At 36.6% G+C, this 22,477-nt stretch overlaps 1 protein-coding gene across 1 annotated transcript in view; it reads left to right on the forward strand.

Moving 5' to 3' along the window:
• The window catches only part of LOC109383454 (uncharacterized), a 147,855-nt gene that overhangs the window by 61,312 nt on the left and 64,066 nt on the right, over window positions 1-22,477 (forward strand). The window contains exons 3-5 of the mRNA XM_019643914.1: window positions 2,476-2,610; window positions 5,323-5,432; window positions 6,834-6,938. Coding sequence (XP_019499459.1) covers window positions 2,476-2,610; window positions 5,323-5,432; window positions 6,834-6,938 — 350 coding nt within the window. The remainder of the gene's footprint in view (window positions 1-2,475; window positions 2,611-5,322; window positions 5,433-6,833; window positions 6,939-22,477) is intronic.

The following is a 22,477-nucleotide window of genomic DNA, read 5'->3' on the forward strand; positions in this document are numbered from 1 at the left end:
TCTCTCTCTCTCTCTCTCTCTCTCTCTCTCTCTCTCTCTCTCCCCCTCCCTCCTTCTCTCTTTCTCTCTCTCTCCTATTTCTTAGCACTTCACATTTTGTATTCATTTAGGTGTTCTCTCCCTCTCTCTCCCTCTCTCTCTCTTCTCTCTCTCTCTCCCTCTCTCCCTCTCTCTTTCTCTCTTTCTCTCTCCTTCTCTCTTTCTCTCTCTCTCCTATTTAGATTGTCAATGCAAAGTAAATATGAACTTTCTTTTTTTGCACCACCTGCAGCTGAAACTGTCAGTGCTGCACCCATTTCCTCTGTCACTGCTGCACACCTGCCAAGCTTCCAACAGCCCGCATTTGCACTTGTTTGCCTGAAGACTTATTTGGCTTTGGAAGCTGACACTGCCTACCTGTGCTTCCACCTAAAATGCAGACAGGAAGTAGCCTTCAACAAGTCACTTATAGGAATTAGTGTATAAATGCCCAGGCTCCCTCACATTTTCCAGGAGCTAGTCGCCTAAAGTGTTGGCTGGCTCAATAATGCATCATTTTATTGGCTAACTCTCCTTCCCAGTTTGATTTCATCACTCCAAAATAAGTGACATACTCAAATCCTTCTGCACGAATGCTTCTGTCACATATTGGTGACAGTGTCTGTTGAATGGATGAGTGAATGAATATATGGGTGGGTTGGTGGGTGGGTGGAAGGATGGAATAATAGATGAAGAATAGATTACAAAATGGAGTTCAAGGATAGATGAGGTGTGAGGTTTCAAACTATTGACTGAAAAAACAAAGGTGCAGTGAGCTCATTCTAATTGGGGCTAGTTGGCTCACATACAAAAATGTAAGCCCACATAAAGGTGTAGGTATAGGCAGTTTATAGAGAATCTAATAAGGAATTTTAAAAAGCTAAGGTTTACTATAGGCTCACTGCCAAATTGTTGAATTTTTTAAATGGATGTATAGTTTTACACTTATTAATTTACATAATAAATTATATTTATTACACTTATGTGTTTTACATTTATTGTTTTATTACAGTATTTACTTAAAGCATTAAAATGTGCTATGCAAACTCATAAATAAAGTTCAACTGTTGAATAAAATTATAACAGTTCAAACAGTCACTTTTCAGATATATAAATACAGAGGGTGCCAAAAAAACTGTATACACATTTTAAGAAAGGAAAAAAAACTGTATTGAAATTATGCTGTTGGTAGCCATTTTGAGCACCTCTTGTAACAGCAGAAATCAAACGTGACTTGTATTCATCTTTTGTTATCGGTATATATTGAATATTACAATTTTAATATAGTTTTTTCCTTTCTTAAAATGTATATACATTTTTTTGGTACCCTCTGTATATATCTGGAAGTGAGATTGGGCTGTAAGTGAAATCAGATGGTGAGATTTAGTCAGAGCCACAGAAAGAAGTGATCACACAAAGGTGATCTAGGTGATACAGATGTAACTGATTTTAGTGTGAGAAGTACTATTAGAGGTTCTTATCAGCATTATGAGTGTGTCATTGGACATATTCACAGAGTTATTTAGGAACTGACTAGGACTCCTGAATCAGAAATCATTTCTATTTTCAGCAGATTATGAGTACGGAAGCTAAGTTAGACTGTGAGTTTCCTGATAGTAAGAGAAAACATCAAAGTCTGACCCCAGTAAGTTCAATGCATGGCATGTAGGTGACTTTGAATGTATGAAAATATGGGTGGTTGGGCCCACAGACTTTTATAGTAAGCATTGTTTTAAAATGTGAAACAATTGATATGAACTAGCAAATCATTGATCGCTAAGTAAAGCATTCCTCAAATTACAAAAGAATATAATTCTGACACTCCAAGTGATCAGTGTTATCTAGCCCCACACGTTTAAAAATTAAAGATGACATATCTAAAATCCTGTATCGCTTCTTGGCCTTTTGGCTAAGATCAAGTGTAAAATCCTGTAAATTTGTATAAACTTTCTATAAGAAAATATTAATATAATGGTGCTGGTTGCAAAATATTTGTGTTTAAACAAGAGTTGTGTGTGAAGCTGAGCTAAGTTAACATGCCAATGGAAAATATTGTTCAGAAATAATTTCTGGGGAAAATTTAACTTCTTTTGATGAATCAACCTGCTTTTTCTCCATGAATATTGAGAATCGTGTAATTCTGTCTCTTTTAAAATTTTGTCTACCAAAGATCTCAGTACTTACTTTGCAACTCAATTTTCCTAAGGACATGGAAACGTTTGGCTTTTATAGTCATCTTCTAAATTTCTCCTTATTTTTAAAATCTATTCTGATTTTTCTTTATCTTGGGCCTGAGTTTTTTTTTTTATATCGCCTGGATTTTTCTCTCTAACTTTATGTATTTATGTAAGTCACCACAGGCTATTTGTGGAAATGGAGGAATGAATGATTCATGTATAAAACATAAAGAAACAATCTATTTTTATTGCATTACTACTCTTTTTATTTTTCCTCAAGGCCAAATGTTTGTGAAGAACAGCAACTGGCAGTGGTAGGACTTGCACACCCGTGTGTCCGAGCATTCACACGCACCATCAAGCTGTGGAAACAGGGCTGTGCTGGCCCAAGAGGCTGTGTGGGTTATGAAAGAAGGTAAGGGTGCTTCCACCATTCCTTTTGGTTACAAAAATCAAAACCCACAGCCTCAATGGCATCTAAAGATTTCATCCAGTCAATTTTAGAAAATAATTCTATAATTAAGTAAACAAGCATAAGATATGGCCACATGGAACTTTTCAGAATTATGTATTTTCCTTCAGAGACAGGATATATGAATAATTGACTTGAAGCCTCAATTATGTGTGAGGTACTTTGGGTTAAACGACACTAATTTTACCACTTAGATGATAGACTGTTGAGAGCTGAAGATAGAACACTGACAGAAACAAACGATATTTTGTAGGTTTGCTACATTTAGCATGACTTGGATCCGGGGCATCTACGGTTGTGGAAGATTTACCTGCCTTGCCCTTGATTCTCTTCCAACACTAAAACCCAGAGCTTCCTGACTTCAGTATGGCCTTTGAATTAGGATTAACTCAGCAGGTTGGGAGCAGAGAGAAAAAACAAGTACAGTGCTTTCCATGTGTCAGGCTTCATATGGACTTTCTTTTCAAAGTTTTAAAATAGTTTTACAAAACATCTAAGTACCTCTTACTACAAATAGTTGCTAATGGATTAAGTTTTATATGAATGAATCAACTGAGCCTGAGTTCAGGATTAAAAAAAGGTATGACTTTAGATTAATAAATGTATTATTATTAATATTAGTATTATTAATATTATTATTGCCAAAGGAACATTGGGAACATTTATAAATGACAGGGTTTGTCATTGTATAGAAGAACGCTGATAATATAGGACTAAATAAAATATTATAAGGCTAAATAATTTATTGCTGTGGCTATTTACATATATATCACATATGCCTGCTCGTGTGTGTGTGTGTGTGTGTGTGTGTGTGTGTGTGTGTGTGTGTGTTTAACGTTCAGGTGGATAGTATTTTTTTGATCTATGCTCAGGACCTTTAAATGAAGTTTACAGGAGAAAACTTCCCCCCTCTCTTATTTAGCTTTGTGACCATTGGGAAAGTTCCTACATTTCTCTGTGCCTTTGTCTGTAAAGTTAGAAAACTAATACTATGCATTGATATTATGAGGATTAACAGAAATCATATTTAACACACATGGCACAATGATTGTTACACAGTAGGTACTCAACACATTTGTCAGAGTATTTCTTTTTGTTTGTTTTGAAAATGAATTTTCATTTAGATTTTCTGTATTCCTCCCATGAGGTTTAATCATTGGTGATAACTGATTGAACCAAAGAAAGCTGACTACCAGTAGACATTCAGACATAGGAAAACAAACATAAATAACATAGAAAACATTTTTAATATTTTTATTCTCAATAACTTAGTAGTTTTATCCATTTCTTTATGCAGTAAATATTTATGACACTGACTTTGAAGTGGAAGCAGGGTTCAAAGATGTTTGGCATCTCTGCCAAACTAATTTCCCTTTTGTTTGTATATAAGTATGCAAACCTATACTTATATCCCTATTGGAGAGATACACGTATAAAAGACTAGGTTATACTTCAAGATGGTGAATAACAAGTATCATAAAAAGTGGTATGCCAATAGTTCATATAGGCCAATAGTTTAATTAAAAAATTTAAAGTTTATTAGGGTGACAATTGTTAGCAAAGTTACATAGATTTCAGGTGGATGATTAGATAAAGAACTTGTGGTATATATACACAATAGAATACTATTCTGCCATAAGAAAAGATAGTTCCATTTTTTGAGAGAAGAAAAAGAGCAATATACACTGGTATGGTGGGGAAATAGAAATTGGAGGAAGTGTAATTTGCTGTTGGCTTTGAATGATGAAAGGCATTTGGACTAGGGGTCTAAGGATAGGTATACGAAGGGAAGAGAATATGTTAATACTTTAGACATAAAGAATAAATATGATGAGCTCTGAGCAACAGCAGTTCGAGTCCAGCCCAAGCTGAGCAGCCGCTGAGCTGCCAACAGGTAGCAGGATGGCTCAGCTAAAAAAAAAAAAAAAAAAAATCCAAAGAATAAATATGACATTGATTTGATAGAAATGAAATTAGCCAGTTTAGAGGTATTCAGTATTATAATGTATTAAAAGGTCAGCATGAATAGCTGTAGTTTAGTGTTTTCAACCTTTTGTTCTTTATTGTCTAAGGAGCCTTTGTAAACTTTAAAAAAAAATTAATAATCATCTTCCTCTTCCACAAAGTTTCAATACGACAGATATGGTTTATATCTGTTTATGTACAGTGCTCCTTTGTAGGACCACAAACCATTGTATTAGCTAAGATTTTTTTTTCCACCCCTGCCACTCAAGAACCAATTGTCACCCACTTGCGAGTGATATCACCACTGTTTAGAATGCATGCGATAGTGGAACCAATGTATGAGGGGCCTTCACTGTCAAGTTGAAAAAGCATGTACCTCATTATCCTTCAGGATTTCATTATTCTCTTCATAATTTGGGTTTTCATTCTTGATAGTTTGAGTGACCCTTAGGATAGTTTATACCACAGGACATGGGGGTTCCTGTTAATTTTTATTAACCTGTACCCATATTGAATCTTGGCTGGAAATGTAGTAAGGTGTGTGTGTGTGTGTGTGTGTGTGTGTGTGTGTGTGTGTGTGTGTGCACATAAATGGCAGGATTCGAGGTGGAGACAACATTTTTAATGGATGGAAGAGGACAGCTTTGCCTTAAGGGGAAGCATTACTGATGTAGGCCCTGTGTTTCTTAGGACTCAGTACTACACCATCTATAGACAGATGTACAGCATGGAGCGACAGACCATCTTCAGATGCTGCCCTGGTTGGAGCCAGCAGGACCATGAACCTGGCTGCCCACGCTGTAAGTTATAATTCTTCCTGTCTAACGGTCTGTCACTTGAGGTAATGGTTTCATTCTGTTTGGGCTTCCATCATATCATGCTTGTCAAGTTTTAGGTGTCCTTAGAATCACCGCAATTTCAGAGCATGTCTTTGGACTGAAAATTCACACATGGCATGTGTAAAAATGCACAAAAAGCTTTTCTGTTAAGCGTTGCTAATGGTGGGTCAGGACTCAAGACCTGTAGAACTACTGCTTTCTATCCTGTCTCTTTATTTAAAAGACAGTTTATTTAAAGCCAGCCAGTTACACCTTGACTTCCATCACCCTTTTCCATTTGCCCCTTTCCCATATCATCAAATTTGTAATCCACAGTTGATTCAGAAGTCTGGAGGGAAATCGATGCACTAAAATCTAAATGGGATTTCTCAACTTGTACATGTCATGATTAATTGCAGAACTCTGGAGACAGTTTTCTTTTTAAGATGAGGTATGCAGTCCTTGTACAAACGCCTGGTGAGAGTACCCCAGAACTTCTGGAGCAGTTTGACAGAACTCAAAGAGCAGAACTGGTGGCATTACATAGTTCATTCATACCAGGAGAAATGGCTCCATTTAACGTCTCCTATACCTATACATTAATGGTTATTGTGAAGTCGCTTGAAAAGCTTCAGTATGTTGCAATCAGTTTGGCACCAGAGCACAACAATTTATCTCTCCTGCCATCCTGTACCTTGGGCAGTTTGTCAGCATCCTGATTCCTTCCCCTGCTTCCTGCTCTGGAAATGTCTTAGAGAAGTTGGTGAGACTTCCCATGTTAAGGAAGATTAGCATTAAGTGGTGTACCCAGGGTCACTCACTACATGCAGAGCTCGGCCACAGCAGCTGGCTGGTTTCAGCTCAGTGAAAAACATCTCCCACGATGTCATCTCAACTACATTATAAACTCCTGGAAATGAACGACCGTGAGATGAATTCTTTATACTGTTGTGTGACACCTATCACATTCCTTTGCCTCTGGTCAGTACTGGTATTTCTTGCTTGATTTCTAGATTGTTTTGGCCACACAATTATCTCCTCCATGGAGTTTCTTTAGACTAGTGCTACTCAAACTTTCAATGTGAATACAAATCACCTAGTACCTTGTTAAAATGTGGATTCTGACTTAGTGGGTCCCGTGGAGCCTGAGAGTCTGCATTTCTACAAGCTTTGAGGCAATGCAGAGGCTACCACATACAGAGCTCTAGAGAGCTTTAGAGAGCAAGGCTTTAATATGTAATGGAAACACTGTTGAACCTTGCTGTGGAGGGGCTGGTGGAAATTTCTATGTTCATATTTATATTAGCAGCTTGGTGCTTACACTGAGGCTTTTCTTTCTTCCCCTCAACTCCATTCCCCATCCCCCATCTACCATCCTTTTAGCTGTCTCTGCAGTGGAGACTTGTTTCAATGGAAGGAGATGCTCAGACAGTGAAGCCCAGAGGTGCCAGTGTTCTGAAGGTTTTCAGGGACCCCACTGTCAATATGGTGAGTCACCAACAAGACCATTTCACAGATGCTCCTTGATATGATGGGATTATGTCCCAATAAACTCTCTTAAGTTGAAAATATCTTAAATTGAGCCAGCCAAGTGGCTCATGGGTTAAGAGCACACTCAAGAGTGCGAGCTCTGAGCAACAGGGTCGCCAGTTTGATTCCCATCCCGAGCTGAGCTGCCGCTGAGCTGCCAATAGGTGGCAGAATGGCTCAGCTATAATAAATAAATAAATAAATAGATAAATAAATAAAATATCCTAAATTGAAAATGCATTTAACACTGCACTGTAAGTATGGGTTGTTTATCCTTGTGATTTTGTAGCTGACCGAGAGCTGTGGTTCCCTGTTGCTGCTAGCCATCATAAGAGAGTATCGTACTACATGTCGCTAGCCTGTGAACAGATTCAAAATTCAAAGTACAGTTTCTACTCAATGCATGTTGTTTTCTCACCACTGTAAAGTTGAAAAATCATTGTCAAATTGTTGCAAGCAGGGATCATCTGTATTATAATTTAGAGTTGTCCACTTTGCTTTTAGGGGCCAGCCAATTTTGTTGATTCAGGCTAATGGTAGGGTTGTCCCTCCAGGGATTGGCGAGCACTTAAAATGAGCAACTAAGCAAAAACCTACAACCTCCAGTGTATGCAGTGTCACAAATTTTGTTTTACAGTTTAGTTTTAATTATTCACTATAAGAGTTCAAAGGGTAGCAGTAAGTACAAAATGGTCTATTTTATAAAGAAAATGGCAGCTTTATAAGAAAACTTCATTCTGACCTCAGATTTTAAGTCTTTAATGGAGCCATGGTTTCAAAGTACTGGTACGAGATTTTTTTGTGAGATCGCTCTGGTTTGTGAATGAACAAAGTGGTTACTACTTTTGTACCCTTTACTAAAAAATAAATAAATAAAAATAAACAACACTTGCCTGACTCTCAAAGTTTCAAAACTAGGTAACCTAGTCTTCAAGGTTGGAGCTTTATCAACTGTCAATTTTGGACGTGTGCGTTTACGATGTTTCTTATGCAGGACATTTTCACAGTGGCCATTCATCCTTTCCTACATCTGCCATGAAATTGGGTGTTTTCCAAAGGATTTATTTTGACTTGGTCATCTGATTCTAGTCTCCAGAGAATGTGAATGTGTCTGCATTTATTTTTTCAGGGCAGAAAAAACAAAACAAAACTGATCTTATAGAGGAAATAAAAAAAAATAGGTGTAAAAAAATGAAAATATTGCATTCATTATCTTATGCTGATATTTTTACCTTCTCTTTTCTATTACTTGCATCTTTGTAAGTGAAATTGGCAGGTTGCTAAGAGCTCATCACTTATGTCCATTTCTGTCCTCTTCCCTTGACATAAAGTTAAGGCTCAAGTTTTTCATGGGTCACCTCACAGATATTACTGTAAATTGATCATTTGCTTTTTGGGGGGAACAATTTGTGAATAAAAAAATGTAGCTGATTTTTAACCCCAATTTATTCTTTGACTATGGACTTTGATTCTGAGATAGATAGTGGTCAGAGCACACATTGAGCTCTAGGGTGTGTCGTCAACTATTTTCATTACTTAAGAAAAGCTAACGGAAATTATACATTGATCCATGACAACAAATTGTTTCAACTACATGTGCAAAACTGGCTTCCTTGTCTTGATAATTAGCTGTGATGGGCAATTACACATGTCATTAAAATTTTTTTTAATTAATTGTTACTTTATTAATTCATTTGTTTTGGTATAACAAATCTTTCAAAACATCAAGAGGGGAAAGGTAATTAAAGAGACATGGTAATGACAATGGCCTAGATGTTATGCCTGGATTGATTTATTCTTTATTTTCTATATCAGTACTTGAATATTTTGATTATTCTAGTTTCTTAACAACTTTTGTTTACAATGCTTTCTGAAGTTCAAGTAGCTAGACTTTGTATTTTTCAATTTTCAGTTGGTGAAAATAATGGATTATTTTAAACATAGGCAGAATCAGTGTGCCTTTTCTACAAGTTTGTTTGTATACTACAAAGTTCCAGAAGTCATGAGAGAAGACCAACCACACAGAATACCTTTCAGGAGTCTGCTACATTTTCAGTATTGTTGTCCAAGTATGTTTATCTTTAGATTTTGACATTTCTTCTCCCACTGTAAAACTTTGGTTGAATTTAAAAAGAAAAATTGATGAAATCTAAGGGATATGTGTCCTGAAGTAGGAGTTCAAGCATGCTCTACATGGTATCACATTCCAGCAAAATGACATATGACAAAGTATGGAAATTTAAGGGGGTTTCATTGGAGGAATTTTGGAGACTTACTAGGAAATCAAATGTTTGGGAAGACAAGTAGAGAATCCAATTAAGAAGGAATGACATTAGCTGATGCTTGAAAATAGATTAAAAATAAAAATCAACAAAGATTTTTTTTTTAAAGAATGTAATTGATAGGACATATACTCTATCAAGCAGGTTGATTGTAGTCTAGAGATACTGCCTATACTCTCTTATCCAGTGGCTGGATTTGGATTCTGACTTATGAGTGCATAATCCTTGTTCTGATTGACACTACTTTCTTTCTCGCTCTCTTTAAATATATACATACTTATGATGTGTGATCAAACAATATGGTGAATGTTTAAATTTAAAAAATTATTACAGTAAAAGGCACATTGTTATTAATCCCCCTCAAAATATTTCTCCTTGCTTCAAACACACTTATTCCATTATTCTTGCCACTTTCTGAAGCAGTTCTGGAAGTCCTTTTTTGTGAGTGTCTTTAGTTGTGCTGTCATGGCTGCCTTGATGTCCTGAATTAATTCAAAATGTTTACCTTTCATGGTCGTTTTGACTTTGGAAAAGAACCAGAAGCTGCATGGTGCCAGATCCGGTGAATAAGGTGGATGAGGACACACTGTAATGTTTTTATTTGACAGAAACTGCTGCACCAGAAGTGATGTGTGACATGGTGCCTTTCCTTTGTGATCAGCAAATACCTTGAATGCTGCTGCTGAACGCCATCCAATGGAAAGGAAGGGATCTTCAATATGGGAAGCAGTGCATCGAACCTTAGCAACAGTGTGTGACAAGTTTCAAGTTGTTCAGTGCAGCCAGTCAGGTGTGAGCTACAGTTGAGAGAAGGTGTGCTTTAAAGTGTGCTGTAAATCATCCTCCATCATGACAATGCTCTGTGTCACACATCGCTTCTGGTATATGACAATTTCTGTCAAATAAAAACATTACGTTGTGTCCTCATCCACCTAATTCACTGGATCTTGCACCGTGTGACTTCTGGCTCTTCCCCAAAGTCAAAATGATTTGGGACATCGAGGCAGCTATGACAGCACAACTAAAGACACTCTTGAAAGAGGACTTCCAGAACTGCTTCAGAAAGTGGCAAGAATGATGAGATAAGTGTGTTCAAAGAAAGGGGAAGTCTTTTGAGGGGGGTTAATGGCAATGTGTCTTTTACTGTAATAATTTCTTTTTTTCATTTAAACATTGACCATAGGTTTTGATCACACCTTGTATATACACATATACTATATTATGACATATATATATATATATCACAATGCAAATAAATTTAATGTTTTTTAAATTATATAAACAATAATTGAAGTGATAAATAATTGTAATTTTAAAAATTCAAATATAAGAAATTAACAGTAATACATAATAAAAAAAGTAAAAATGTACAGTTCTGTTTCCCTCAGATAATATGTGGTCATGCTTTTATGTACATTTATTCATGTTCATACACACATGTGTAATTTTAAATGAAGTTGTCTTCTACATACTGTTTTGTCATGGATGCGCCTCTTTTTTTCTTACCTTTCTCTGTCTTCTCTCCTCTTCCCCCCCAACTTCCTCTCCTCTCCCCAGTAACAACCTGGTGAACACTCCTTAGTATTTCTCTGGTCTCATGGACTCATATACAAACAAATGCATAATATTCCATGGTATTGATGTACCATAAGTTTTCAACCACCCATTTATTGATGGATGCTCATTTTGTTTCCAGTTTTTTGGCACAACAATCAGGGTACAATACTGTGGTGCTTTTATTTCCGTGATATAGATTCTCAACAGTGGGATTGTTAGGGTCTGTGAATATGTGTTTTAATTTCAGTATATGTAAGGATCAATTGTTCATTTAAATTATTTGTTAAAATGTTTTTTGGGCCATGGTAATGGATTTAGCAGTTTCCTTGGTTGGGATAGATTAAAATCTAGATGAATGCTAATTATTTACTTATTTTTTGACATGTTAACATAATAGGGAATCACTTGATCTTTATCCAAAACTGGATATCTGATAAACTATCTAGGATCAGTTATTGTAAATATGGATTGCTCTTAGTATAGGGCAAAGTTGACTTTATATGAGACATGTGGAAAAAAATAAGTCTAGAAAATTAAACAGATGGCTTTTTAAAAATGGACAAAAGAATCTAGTCCTAGAGAGAGAGAAAGGACATGCTAATAACCGAGAGAATTGCTTGAAGTTAATAATGGTTCTAAAATTGCCAATCTACTTAACTCATTTGAAAAATCAGCTTCTAATAAGGAAAAATGAAGAAAATGAATTTAGACAATTAGGAAGTAGTGAAGAACTTTCTAAAATAGCTATTGATTAAAGGAATCAAAGGGAATACTTTGAAGACTTGAACACATGCAAATCAGGCTGTACAGCTGGTGGTGAAGTGTTCTCTCTCATTCTGTGGATCCAGAAAGAACAACTTGGAGCTTCATTAATTGATTAATATCCAACACAAATCACACCTTTTCTCCTCATCACTTATTCCATCTTCTCTTTCTCTGGTCAGTTAAATTATAAGTCCAGCGAATTATAATATGCCTAATGATTACATGCTAAGACTCTGAGATCTGCTTGTTTCTTTTTTCATTGATTGATTGATTCATTCATTTATTCTTCTAATCAGCCTTCCAGTTAGTCAATAAGTATTTACATACTGAACTATGTGCTAATTATTGCAGATACCATACACAAATACAGTATCCTTGGTATGGTGGTTGATAGAGACCAGGAAACCTGTGAGTATAATGTATCTCACAAATTCTCTGATGGAGGAAGCTTCTGTCCTAAAAGAAACCAGGAGAGAGTGTATTTATGTCATGCCAGGAGATAAGGGAAGCCTTCTCAGAACATTTAAAAATACAAAATACAACTTATTCTTAAAGATAAACAGAACCATAATATGAAATTGGGCATAAGAAATAGAACATTTCCCAGAATGTGAAAAGCACAGCAAATTCAAGGAATAATAATAATAATAATAATAATACAAATAGTATTCTTGGTTGCAAAGAGATGCACATGGAACATGGCAAAAAAAAAAATGTGGCTTTCTTTATGTCCAGGGCAGCAGTTCCTTAGATTTCTTGTTCCAGCCAAACCAGCTACTCCATATGGTTAGATGCAAAGGTGGTTAACTGATTCTGCAAGGACTTAGCCTTTCCTAAGTTCAGTTCCCTGAGCATGCAGACCAGCAGTTGGGGTTCCTTGAGCATGCAACAGTACTATTTGTACTGTACTCCTGTGCCAGAGTCCCCAGATGTCTTCATTACTTCAAAGTGTGATACTTATATACATTAAAAATGGAATGTTACTGGCAGTGCTTTCTGGTGACATAGAAAAGCTTTAGCAGTTCTGGGGCTGAGGTTGGATCTCACCAAGGACCATTTGCATTATCTTGGAGAAATCGGTTTATGTCCCTGAGCCTCAGTGTTATTATTTGTAAAATAATAATAGTTCTAATTTTCCTGAGCACCTTCCATGTACCAGGCACTATTATTCTAAGCAATTTATAAGGATTAGATTATTAATTGTTACAACAAGCCTATGAGGAGAGTACATTTATTTGTCCCATTTTGGAACCCGACTGAAGCCTGCAAACCTGTCCAAGATCAAACAGCTAGGAGGCAGTGGATTTGGGATCCATGTCCATGTGTCCTGGCTCCAGAGTCTGCAAGGTTAACCTTCAAGCCATGATCTCTTTAGAATACTTGACATAATTGTCTGTAAACTAGGTTGTTGTTTGTGAGAGTCATAAGAGATAACACATGTGATCTGTAAGCTAAAAAGCATTATTCAAGCATTATCTCTTTCTTTTGACTGCAAATTCTCTGAGAATCTTTAGAGGAATGCACAGAGTGAAGGGGGAAAGGTCTTGCTGTTGCTTTGCCTCCTATCCTGAGGGGAATCTAAGTAAACTGTGGGTGTTGATTCACAGGTGTGATTTTGAGTCAACCAGTAGGTTCCGTTCAAGGAGTTTAGTGAACTCTCTGAATGATCTATCTGTTCTATGTGGATAGGAGGTTGGACCAAAGGATTTTCTTAAAATGTCATGTCCCCAAGAGCGTTTTGCTTTTGGGAAGTGGTATAGGTTGAATTGTATTCCCCCAAAATTCATGTTGAAATGCTAACCCCTAGTAGCTTAGAATGTGATTTTACCTGGAAATACGTTTGTTACAGGAGTAACTAGTTAAGATGAGGTCATACTGAAGTAGGGTGGGCCCCTAACCCAATATGACTTGTATCCTTATAAAAAGAGAAATTTGGACACACAAACATGCACTCAGGGAGATTACCATGGGGAGATGAAAGCAGAGATCAGGGATGATGCATCTATAAGCCAAGGAATACCAGCAAGCCCCCAGAAGCTAGAAAAGACGATATGGACAAGATTTTTCTTCACAGCACTCAAAAAGAAACAAACCTGCTGACACCTTGACCTCAAACTTCTGGCTTCTAGAACCGTGAAACAATAAATTGCTTTTGTTTAAGCCACTCAGTTTGTGGTACTTTGTTACAGCATCTCTGACAAACTAATATAGAGAGTTTAGAAAACAATTTCTCTTTATGCACAGCTTCGTTTCAGCAGTAGGTCTACTCAAACATTGAAAATGGGGAAAAATTGGCAGGGGGTTTATAAAGAGCAAATCATGCTAAGAAAACTTGATGGCTTATTTTAATTGAATTATAAAATTAGTGTGAGAAGAAGATTTAATTTGAAAAAAATGCAAAATCATTCATTGAACACACTTATTAATCTGCAATCCTAAATAAGCATTACTAGGGGATAGTATGAAATGAAACAGGGGTTATATTATGGAGATAAATGGATGTGCATTCTTAGCATGAAAAATAGTGTAAAATTCAGTGTTATTTTGTTCATCACATAAAGATGAATTGCATTAGAGCCGTAAGCCCTCAGCAGGGTTCTAGCAAGTTCATATTTTAAGGCAACTGCGCTCTGCTTTCCATAACTTGACAGAAGGATATGGCAATATCGACAAGTACAATAAAAGGAAAGAAAGAGAAAAGCAGAGCAATAACTATCTGACATCTTCCTGTGAGTCTAGTAAAGGAGCATCCTGCTATTTGGAATCCATGCAGATGATTTACTACCCTGACATTAATTTGAAAATAGCTTTGGAAGTACTTTTACTAGTATATGTGTACACTTCCAGGCTGTGCATGGCCAGTGTTACCAACCATAGTTGCAGTTTAAAAAAAGACTGTGTAAGAATTGCCTAATATTGCAAATATGACAACCTTAGAGTAGAATGACTTAGCATCATCCAGGGTTCTTTGATTCTACAGGTTCTAACTAGTGATGAACTAGAGAACGTTGAAGGTGGATAATAATAACAATCATAGCTAACTCATAAATTGTACCTCTGCATGCTAGGTGCTATCCTCAATGCTTTATGCATGTTAGCTCTTTTAAAACAATAATCCTATAAAGTAAGTGCCATTAATAATCCCCTGTTACAGATGACACACCTGCAGTAAAGAGATGTTAAGTAACTTACCTGAGATCATAGTAAATTATAGAGCCAGGGTATAGACTCAGGCATTCTGGCTCCAACCACTATGTGATGCTGTTTCTTTAAAATATGAGAACTTTCCTGTTTATGAAAAATATAGTTGATATAATTTTCCTAAAAGGAACATAAGGGATTTATACTTTATTTTTAATGGTTAAACCTGATCAGTATGCTAAGAAAACAATCTTCCTACAAAAAGTATGAGTGAAATGATTCTCTTCATTTAAAGTTTTGCTCATTATACATACACGTATTGAGTGACTGCTTAGGACCGGTGTAGGAAATATATAACTCTGTTATTGAAAACCCTGCATTCTTGTTACAGAGACAGAAAAACAAATCATTATAATGTGTTGAATGGTGTTCGCATAAATGCATTGAAAGGGGCACAGGAGGCAGGTCATGGTGGGGAGCTCAACTTGGAGAGTTATGGCAAACGAGACTGTGTATCAATACCATACCACTCATTACTGCCCAGCTAAATAGTGTGTATCTCAACTTCGCAGATATGTAATGCTGCTGAAGATTTTAAGATGAGCATTTTATATGTAAGCGGGTGTTTTAAAGATACAGCTACAGTCCCGTGAAAAGAGTCTGAAAACCCAAAGGAAAAGAAAATCTTATATCATTGAAATGGCCAAATCTTTCATGGAGTCATTTTTTCTTTTTCATTGCTTGCTGCCAAAAGTTGTGGGGTTTTTTTCTTTTCTTTTCTTTTTTTTTAATATCATACTTCTCTTATTCTATCAGGTACAAAGGAATACTTAAAAATGCCCTTTTTATTTTCTTGACTTCAAGCGTAAGTCCCATTTTCTGTTAAGAAACTTGATGAATGCAGTTTGAAGGAAGAAACCGTGGATTAAAAAAGTTGACATGCTCTACTGCAGATATCAATACTGTTCAGTATTTCTTGGAATGGAGTGGCTGACTTTCTGTTTGCCATTTGAATTTGAAGTATATGAGGTGTGTGCCTGTGTGTGGTAAGATTTTACTCAAGCTTATTTATTTATACCTGGGCGTAGGGAACTATAAATGCACTAACAACATCACTGCCAACAAGGGCCACTGGGGTGTATTTCTTGGTTTGGGTGGTGCAACTTCATTTCCTAGTTATTTTTGAAACCATAAATTCCTTAATCTGCTGTAAAAGCCTACTATAATGGCTATAGATGGAATGGAACATTCCATTCTTCTCTACTAACGTGTAGGCTGCTCAGTGTTAGAAACTCTGCATATGATAATTATTAAAATTCCCTAAGTGATTAGGGTGTTTTATGTTGGGTAATAATAAATGAATCTTCTTCCCATGATTCTCTGCTCTCAGGGCAGTCTGGTGAGACTGTTTGGTGTGGGTAGAAGTTAGGAGGAGGCACCCTAGTGGACCTGTCACAGGAGGGTCATGAGCTTTTGAGGGCAATTTAAGGAAGTGTTTACTGAAAGAGGCAAAGTAGAAAACCAGAGAAGACAAAGCCTAGGTAAGATGAAAGGAGGAGTGTAGTAATACTCAAGAAAACTGAGATACTAGATGATATTGAAAGTATAAACTTATCTGCACACACAGATTCCAACCTTGCTCTCCACAGGAGCATCTATGCAGGGTATCCCCTTCCTTACTGGTCAAGCATGGTAAAAAGCTAGATGTGCAGGACATTATGCCTTATTGTTATATTTTTAAAACATGAACAATCTGCTTTACTATATTTCTCAAAATTTATTCTCTGGATCACTGTTTCCATTGGTTTTTAAGAAGTGTTAAAGGAAACGGAGTTTCTTTGTTTAAATAAGTTTGGGAAACTATATATCAAGTAACCTTACAGTATGTTTATTCTTGTAGGACTTTCCAGAGCCTTCACTGTGCTAATGTGCACTGAGACTTCCTCAGAAGAGTATCTCGATTCCTGTGTATTCCAAATCCTTGTGATTGTACAGCCCCTTATGTAGGGTATATTAATGTATTGTCTTTTTTTTTTTTTGAAATATTCTTCAAGTGTTATTTTGTAGCACCCAATTGCTCTGGGGGATATATAATTTAAATTCATATCTATATCTATATATAGTCTCAAAATTAGGTATAAAAAAGCTAAAATTATTTTCCAATCTGCTCAACTGATAATAACATATTTATGTACGGTAGTAGTTTATAAAAAAACACATTTAACAAGGTGCTTTCCCATATGCTATCTCATTTAAGCCTCACACTCACTCTGTGAGGGAGTTCATGTTATTCCAAAATTAGAATTGAGGTGACAGAGATTAAGAAAGTTTAACTGATAGTCCCAAGTCACAGCTTATTAGTAGCTGAGCCAAGACTTCAACCCGGATCTTGAAATCTGGTTGTTTTATGGTGTTGTCCACAGCCACTTGAGGATAAACAGGGCTTGCCATGAGCCCCAAAAGCCCATTTTTGGCTACACTGTGCATTGTTCTGGGCTACAAAGTTGATGACACAAAGTGGGGTTGGGGAATTCTTTTTTCATCTTTCTCCATTCAGGCCCTCGTGGAGTTTTCATAATTCATAATTTCCTCTTCTTTCCCCTTTATCCATCAGATTTTAGTTCCATTGCTAATCCCAGCAAACAACATCAAAGTGTTCATAGGTACTACTGGTTAACATATTTGTATTTTAACAGTTAAAACACAAAGTGTAACCTAAATGGTGACCAAGTTCTGGCAGTCTGCAGGTAAAGCAATCTCATGGAGTAGGAAATCCTTTAAATGTACCAGGCAGGGTACTGTTCATTGTCTCTTCATCCAGAAATGCAGACCCCGCAGTGTCTGCCCCCCGCTCAGGCAGTTCAGTCCATCGTTATTGCCAGTGAGTGAAAGAACTTCTGCCAAGATCTGGGTTTCTGACCAGGTATCCTACTGCATTTTACACCTACCACCCTCCCTGCCCTTGCCTTCATGCGTATTCTACTATAAACTAGCTTTCTTAATCTCTGTTTTATTGACATCCAAAATGCCTGAGGGAATAATCACAACCATAGTAAGTATGAGGTTAAGTGCCCCAAATCAAAGGCTTATGAGAAAATGAAGATGTGTATTAAAGAATTTAACCTGATGTCAAAAGGGTTCTGCCTTTTGACCTCAGCTTCTGGGAGGTGCTCTTTAAGCTCCTGGAATACCATATTAGATAGGAACATTTTTTATTTGCCAGGGACCTTGGGTCACTGGATAATCTATAATATGACTCAGGGTGGGGACTGGGTACACCTGGATAGTCTTAGGTTGTGGGTCTTGACACACCAGAAAGACCAACAACATGATTTAGGGTAGGAACTGGAGACTAATATCAACCAAGTGGGCAATCAACCAATCAATCAATCAATCAGTGAATCAGTCATGCCTATATAATGGAGTGTCAGTAAAAACTGTGAACACAGGGCTTGGCTGGGCTTCCCTGATTGGCGGCAGTCCATGTGTATTGTTACACATCGATGCCAAGAAAGTAACATGTTCTGATTCCAGAGAGGACATGGAAGGTTCACATCTGGTATTTCCTGACACCACCTATGTACTTCTTTCTTTAGCTGATTTTGATACAATAGCTTTTAGTGATTTATGTGAGTCCTTCTAACAAATTATTGAACATGATGGTGGTTTGGGGAACCTTCTGAACTTGCAGTTGGTGTCAGAAGTAAGGGTGGTCTTTTATGTGGACTGTTTCCTCTAACTTTTCAGCTTGCCAAAACTCTCTTGGAAGGGAAGTCTCTTTTCTTGTTTCTTCTCCTTCAAGAATAAAGTGCTGTGGGTCTCTGTTCTGCTTCCTGGTGAGTGTGGGGGCAAAGGAAAAATCAGTAGCACTCTGTGGCTGTTCAGTTGTGCAGATGGACCTGGCTGAGGGCTTTCCTCGTTGTTGATGAAGAACAATAGTGTCTGGACTGACTAAGTGGTTGCAAGTAATGGCTTAACCCACCCATGTATTGAATCAGATGGCAAACCACAGAAGGCAAGTGCACAAATAACAGTTTTATAATCTGTTAGTTCTGAACAACGCTGGAGACTGGGGGAGGTGGGGGAGTAGGAAAACAAAGCAGATAGATCTGAAGTTTTGAGAGCCTGCCTGCATTTTGAATGCACAATTCTTGAAGTCACTGTAATGGTTTAAAAATGGTTTTAAAGACTATATGCTAAAGAATATTTAACTACAGGAGATTTAGTTATGTAATTTAAATAAAGGCTATTTTCCCATTTCTACAGAAGAGATGATTTGTTTTGTTATGTTGTGAGTTCTAGTGACCCCTGGTTAGCTTTCATTTATCACAAATAATCTTCTCCAGGATACTGCAATTGCTGTAATGTTGAGATGCTTATATTACATCTAACCTTGAAGAAGGGTCAAAATAAATCTGTGAATTAAGCAAGAATATATTACAGCTGGCTGAAGAGCGTGTCAGGAATACCTGAAGAGAAAACAAAAACAATTTTTCCCTACAACCGGTGTACGAGTTGGTATGGCTCCTTTTCCATCTACTTGGAGTTTAGTGGAGAAATAACATTCATTTTTGTTCTAATGAGGGTAAATGTCCATTGTGGACAGAGCACCCCTAATAGAATAGACAACTCACCTGGTGGCTGGTGTTCAGTTACACCTACAAAGTAGGAAATACTCAGATAAGGCATCAGCTGTGATAATCTCTACTTACCCAGAAACAAAACACACAATGACAAGCTTATACCTTGACTATATAAATGTATGGTTGTCAGTGGGTTAGAGAAGATCTGAACTTCAGGTAACCTCAGTGGTACCTTCATTTTTAACTTAGAGAAGTGTGGGTAAACGCTGATGGCACCTATAGAGGAAGCCATGTTGCAAAAGAATGCAAGAAAAGGAGTGAGCAAGGTAGAAATTAAAACTGAAAGGAAGCAAATCAAATGGAGGCCGTATACTAAAGGTGATAGAAATTAAGACTAATGTGCTAATGTAAGAAATATAAAAGTTAATATATTGGTTATATCTTAAAAAATGTGATTCAAAGTCTTGTTTTCTTTTTCATTTTTTACCCCATTTAGATAGTCCCACTTTTGACTATGGCATAGCTGTGGAAGGAAAAAAAAAAGCTTTTGCTTTGAGTGTCATTTGAAACATTGTTTGCATGACAAGCAGTGATTAAAATTTTATAAGTAATTTAGGGCAAATACTATACATTAGGGTTAAGAAGGCTTTTGGTAGCCAATTAACAAATAAGAAAAGCTAGTTAGGTAATAAGGAAATTAAAGCTGAACAAATCTAATATTTAGTAAACAGGAAATGGTAGATAGATGATGTTTTGCATGATTCAGTCATTTATGTACTGAAAAAAGAATGAAGATGTCTTTAAGGAAGTCACTGACATGATGATACTTAAAGGATAGCTATGCTACTTTATTGGAGATGTCATTCATTCATTCATTCATTGGGCCAGACCCTTAGCTAAATCTTTTAACCACAAAAGGTTGTTTAGGAGAAATTGTTAGGTGCCTTGTGAAAGCATAAACTAGTTATAAATATTTAATTGACTTTAAAATGTTTTGAAATCCTTCTAAAATGTACATGACCTTAAATTAATCATATTTTTTTGAGAATAAGTACTGTCTTCATCTATTTTGTATCAATTGCATTTTACTCTAACGGAATAGTAAAGATTGAGTTCAAGAAAATTAATGGCAACAACCAAACAACCTTTCAAGAATCAAGAAAGTGGTCTCCATCATACCCAAAGGTCCACCAGATTCAAAAACTTCCCTCTTTGTTTAAAAATGTGTTGCCTGACTCCCCTACCTCCCCTTCCCTACTGTAAAAATATAGTATGTACTATCCTGGCACTGTTGAGTCCTGGACGGATTAATCAGGTAGGACAGAAAACAGGCTTCCAGGAAATTTCTTTGTGGATTTAAACTACAAGGTCCTTCTGGTTTCAACTTATCTCCGTTATGAAATGTTGCCTGTGGGAACCAGCTGGAGATCAGTAGGTGAGTCTCAATATTGTGATTCTAAACAGCCTTTTACATTAAAGACCGTCTCTTGATATCTGATCATTAACAAAGAGAATGTATGTGTGACATTTTGTGGAGTTGCACAAACATTTTTGCTAAGCAAAAAGAAAATGCATGAAATCCAATTTCAGAGACTTGATTAAAATGGCTGCTTGTTCAGTTTACTTATTTTTGGACATGACTTTAAGTCCTACTTAATTTTTCTTCTTTTTAAAAGCACTTTTTTGTTAACAACATAAATGAAAAGGACTTTCTTCCCAGGGAACTAGTACATTTTTTTTATTGAAGAGGTACAACAAGATCATGAATGACCACATGGTAGGACTGGCATAAAGGAGATTGCAAAGTTAGACTAAGTAGTAGAGAAAAAAATGATCTTGAAAACTATTTCAAAGTCTAAGGTTTTATGATCTCTAGATGGTAATTTTGAGGCCAGAACTGAATCTTAGCTTCTTTGTATCTGGCCCCTAGCAAGGGGCCTGAAACAAATGGAGCTTCAAAATGTGTGTGTTGAATGAGTGAATTAATGGATTAATTAGAATTTTATTTAGCTTGTTGTGTAGCTTTAAGTTTGAGGCTGTAAAGTTAGGCTTCAAAGGCTGTTTATTTTTCTTTGAGTTATTAGGTCAGCAGTTTAGATCTTTGTCTTAGAATGAACAGTATTGCAAAGCTATGGCTGGCCATCAGCCCAGCTGGGCTCTCCCAGGACAGGTAGTTTAGTCTCGCTTTTTTTTATCACATGACCCATCAATAATGTAATCCTTTCAGAAATAAACATTTTATTCAAATAAGACATTCATATCAACTAATCACTAACGATGGCCTATGTTTTAAAAAGATGTAAAAACTCTAGAGCAAAATCTGAAGAAATATAAATATCTAGCTTTGAGTTAAATGCCATCCCTAAATTTCAGAAGCAGCTAATCACGGCCTAATCCCACTCCTGTATCCTCCCAGGGATTAAGTAAGCAATTCATTCCACAATATTTCTGGAGTTAACAGTCTTCCTAGCTGCCTTCGTGGCTCCACAGTGATTTGGGGCTACAGAGCAACTTGGGCATCAAAGCTTTTATTTCAGTCTTTGATCCTGCTCTTCAGGTTAGATCTTTTTCTGCCTGCTTGCAATTTCTCAAAGAGAAGGCATTAATAATTTGCCATCGGAAGACTTCCAATTTCGTTGTCTTGTTTCTTTGTCTACTCTGCAACTTTTTTTTTTTTCCCTCACAAAGAGAAACAGCCTTTTTTGACACTATGGGCTTGGCTTCAATAACTTGGAGGAGGATTATACAAGCATTCCTATGGCTGTGTATAGTATGACTCCCCTGTGTTGGCATTTTCACTTCACTTGACCCGTTTCTTTTGCCTAATCCGTAACCCTTTGTAGCCAGCAGTTGTGAATTTACCATACATTGAATTAAGATTCCATTTTAACAACTCTCACAGATTTACAGCAGTTGTAATGGGCTGTTTTAAGCCAGAACCTTTTTAAAAAATAAATCTGATCTCCCTCGTGCCTGAAAACATTTAAGCAGAATATAATTAAGTTTCAAAATATAGATTTTATGGATGACTAAACAATAATTCTGGATGATTCTCCTCCCATCGTAAAAACTCAATGCATATTTATTATTGAATGAATGAGTGAGAATCTCAAGATACTTGCCTTATTTCTTTTTGCTGATTTTAGAGTGAAATTGTTGGGATAAAAGA

Source organism: Hipposideros armiger, unplaced genomic scaffold (genome assembly GCF_001890085.2).
Source record: "Hipposideros armiger isolate ML-2016 unplaced genomic scaffold, ASM189008v1 scaffold_83, whole genome shotgun sequence".
Taxonomy (NCBI): domain Eukaryota; kingdom Metazoa; phylum Chordata; class Mammalia; order Chiroptera; family Hipposideridae; genus Hipposideros; species Hipposideros armiger.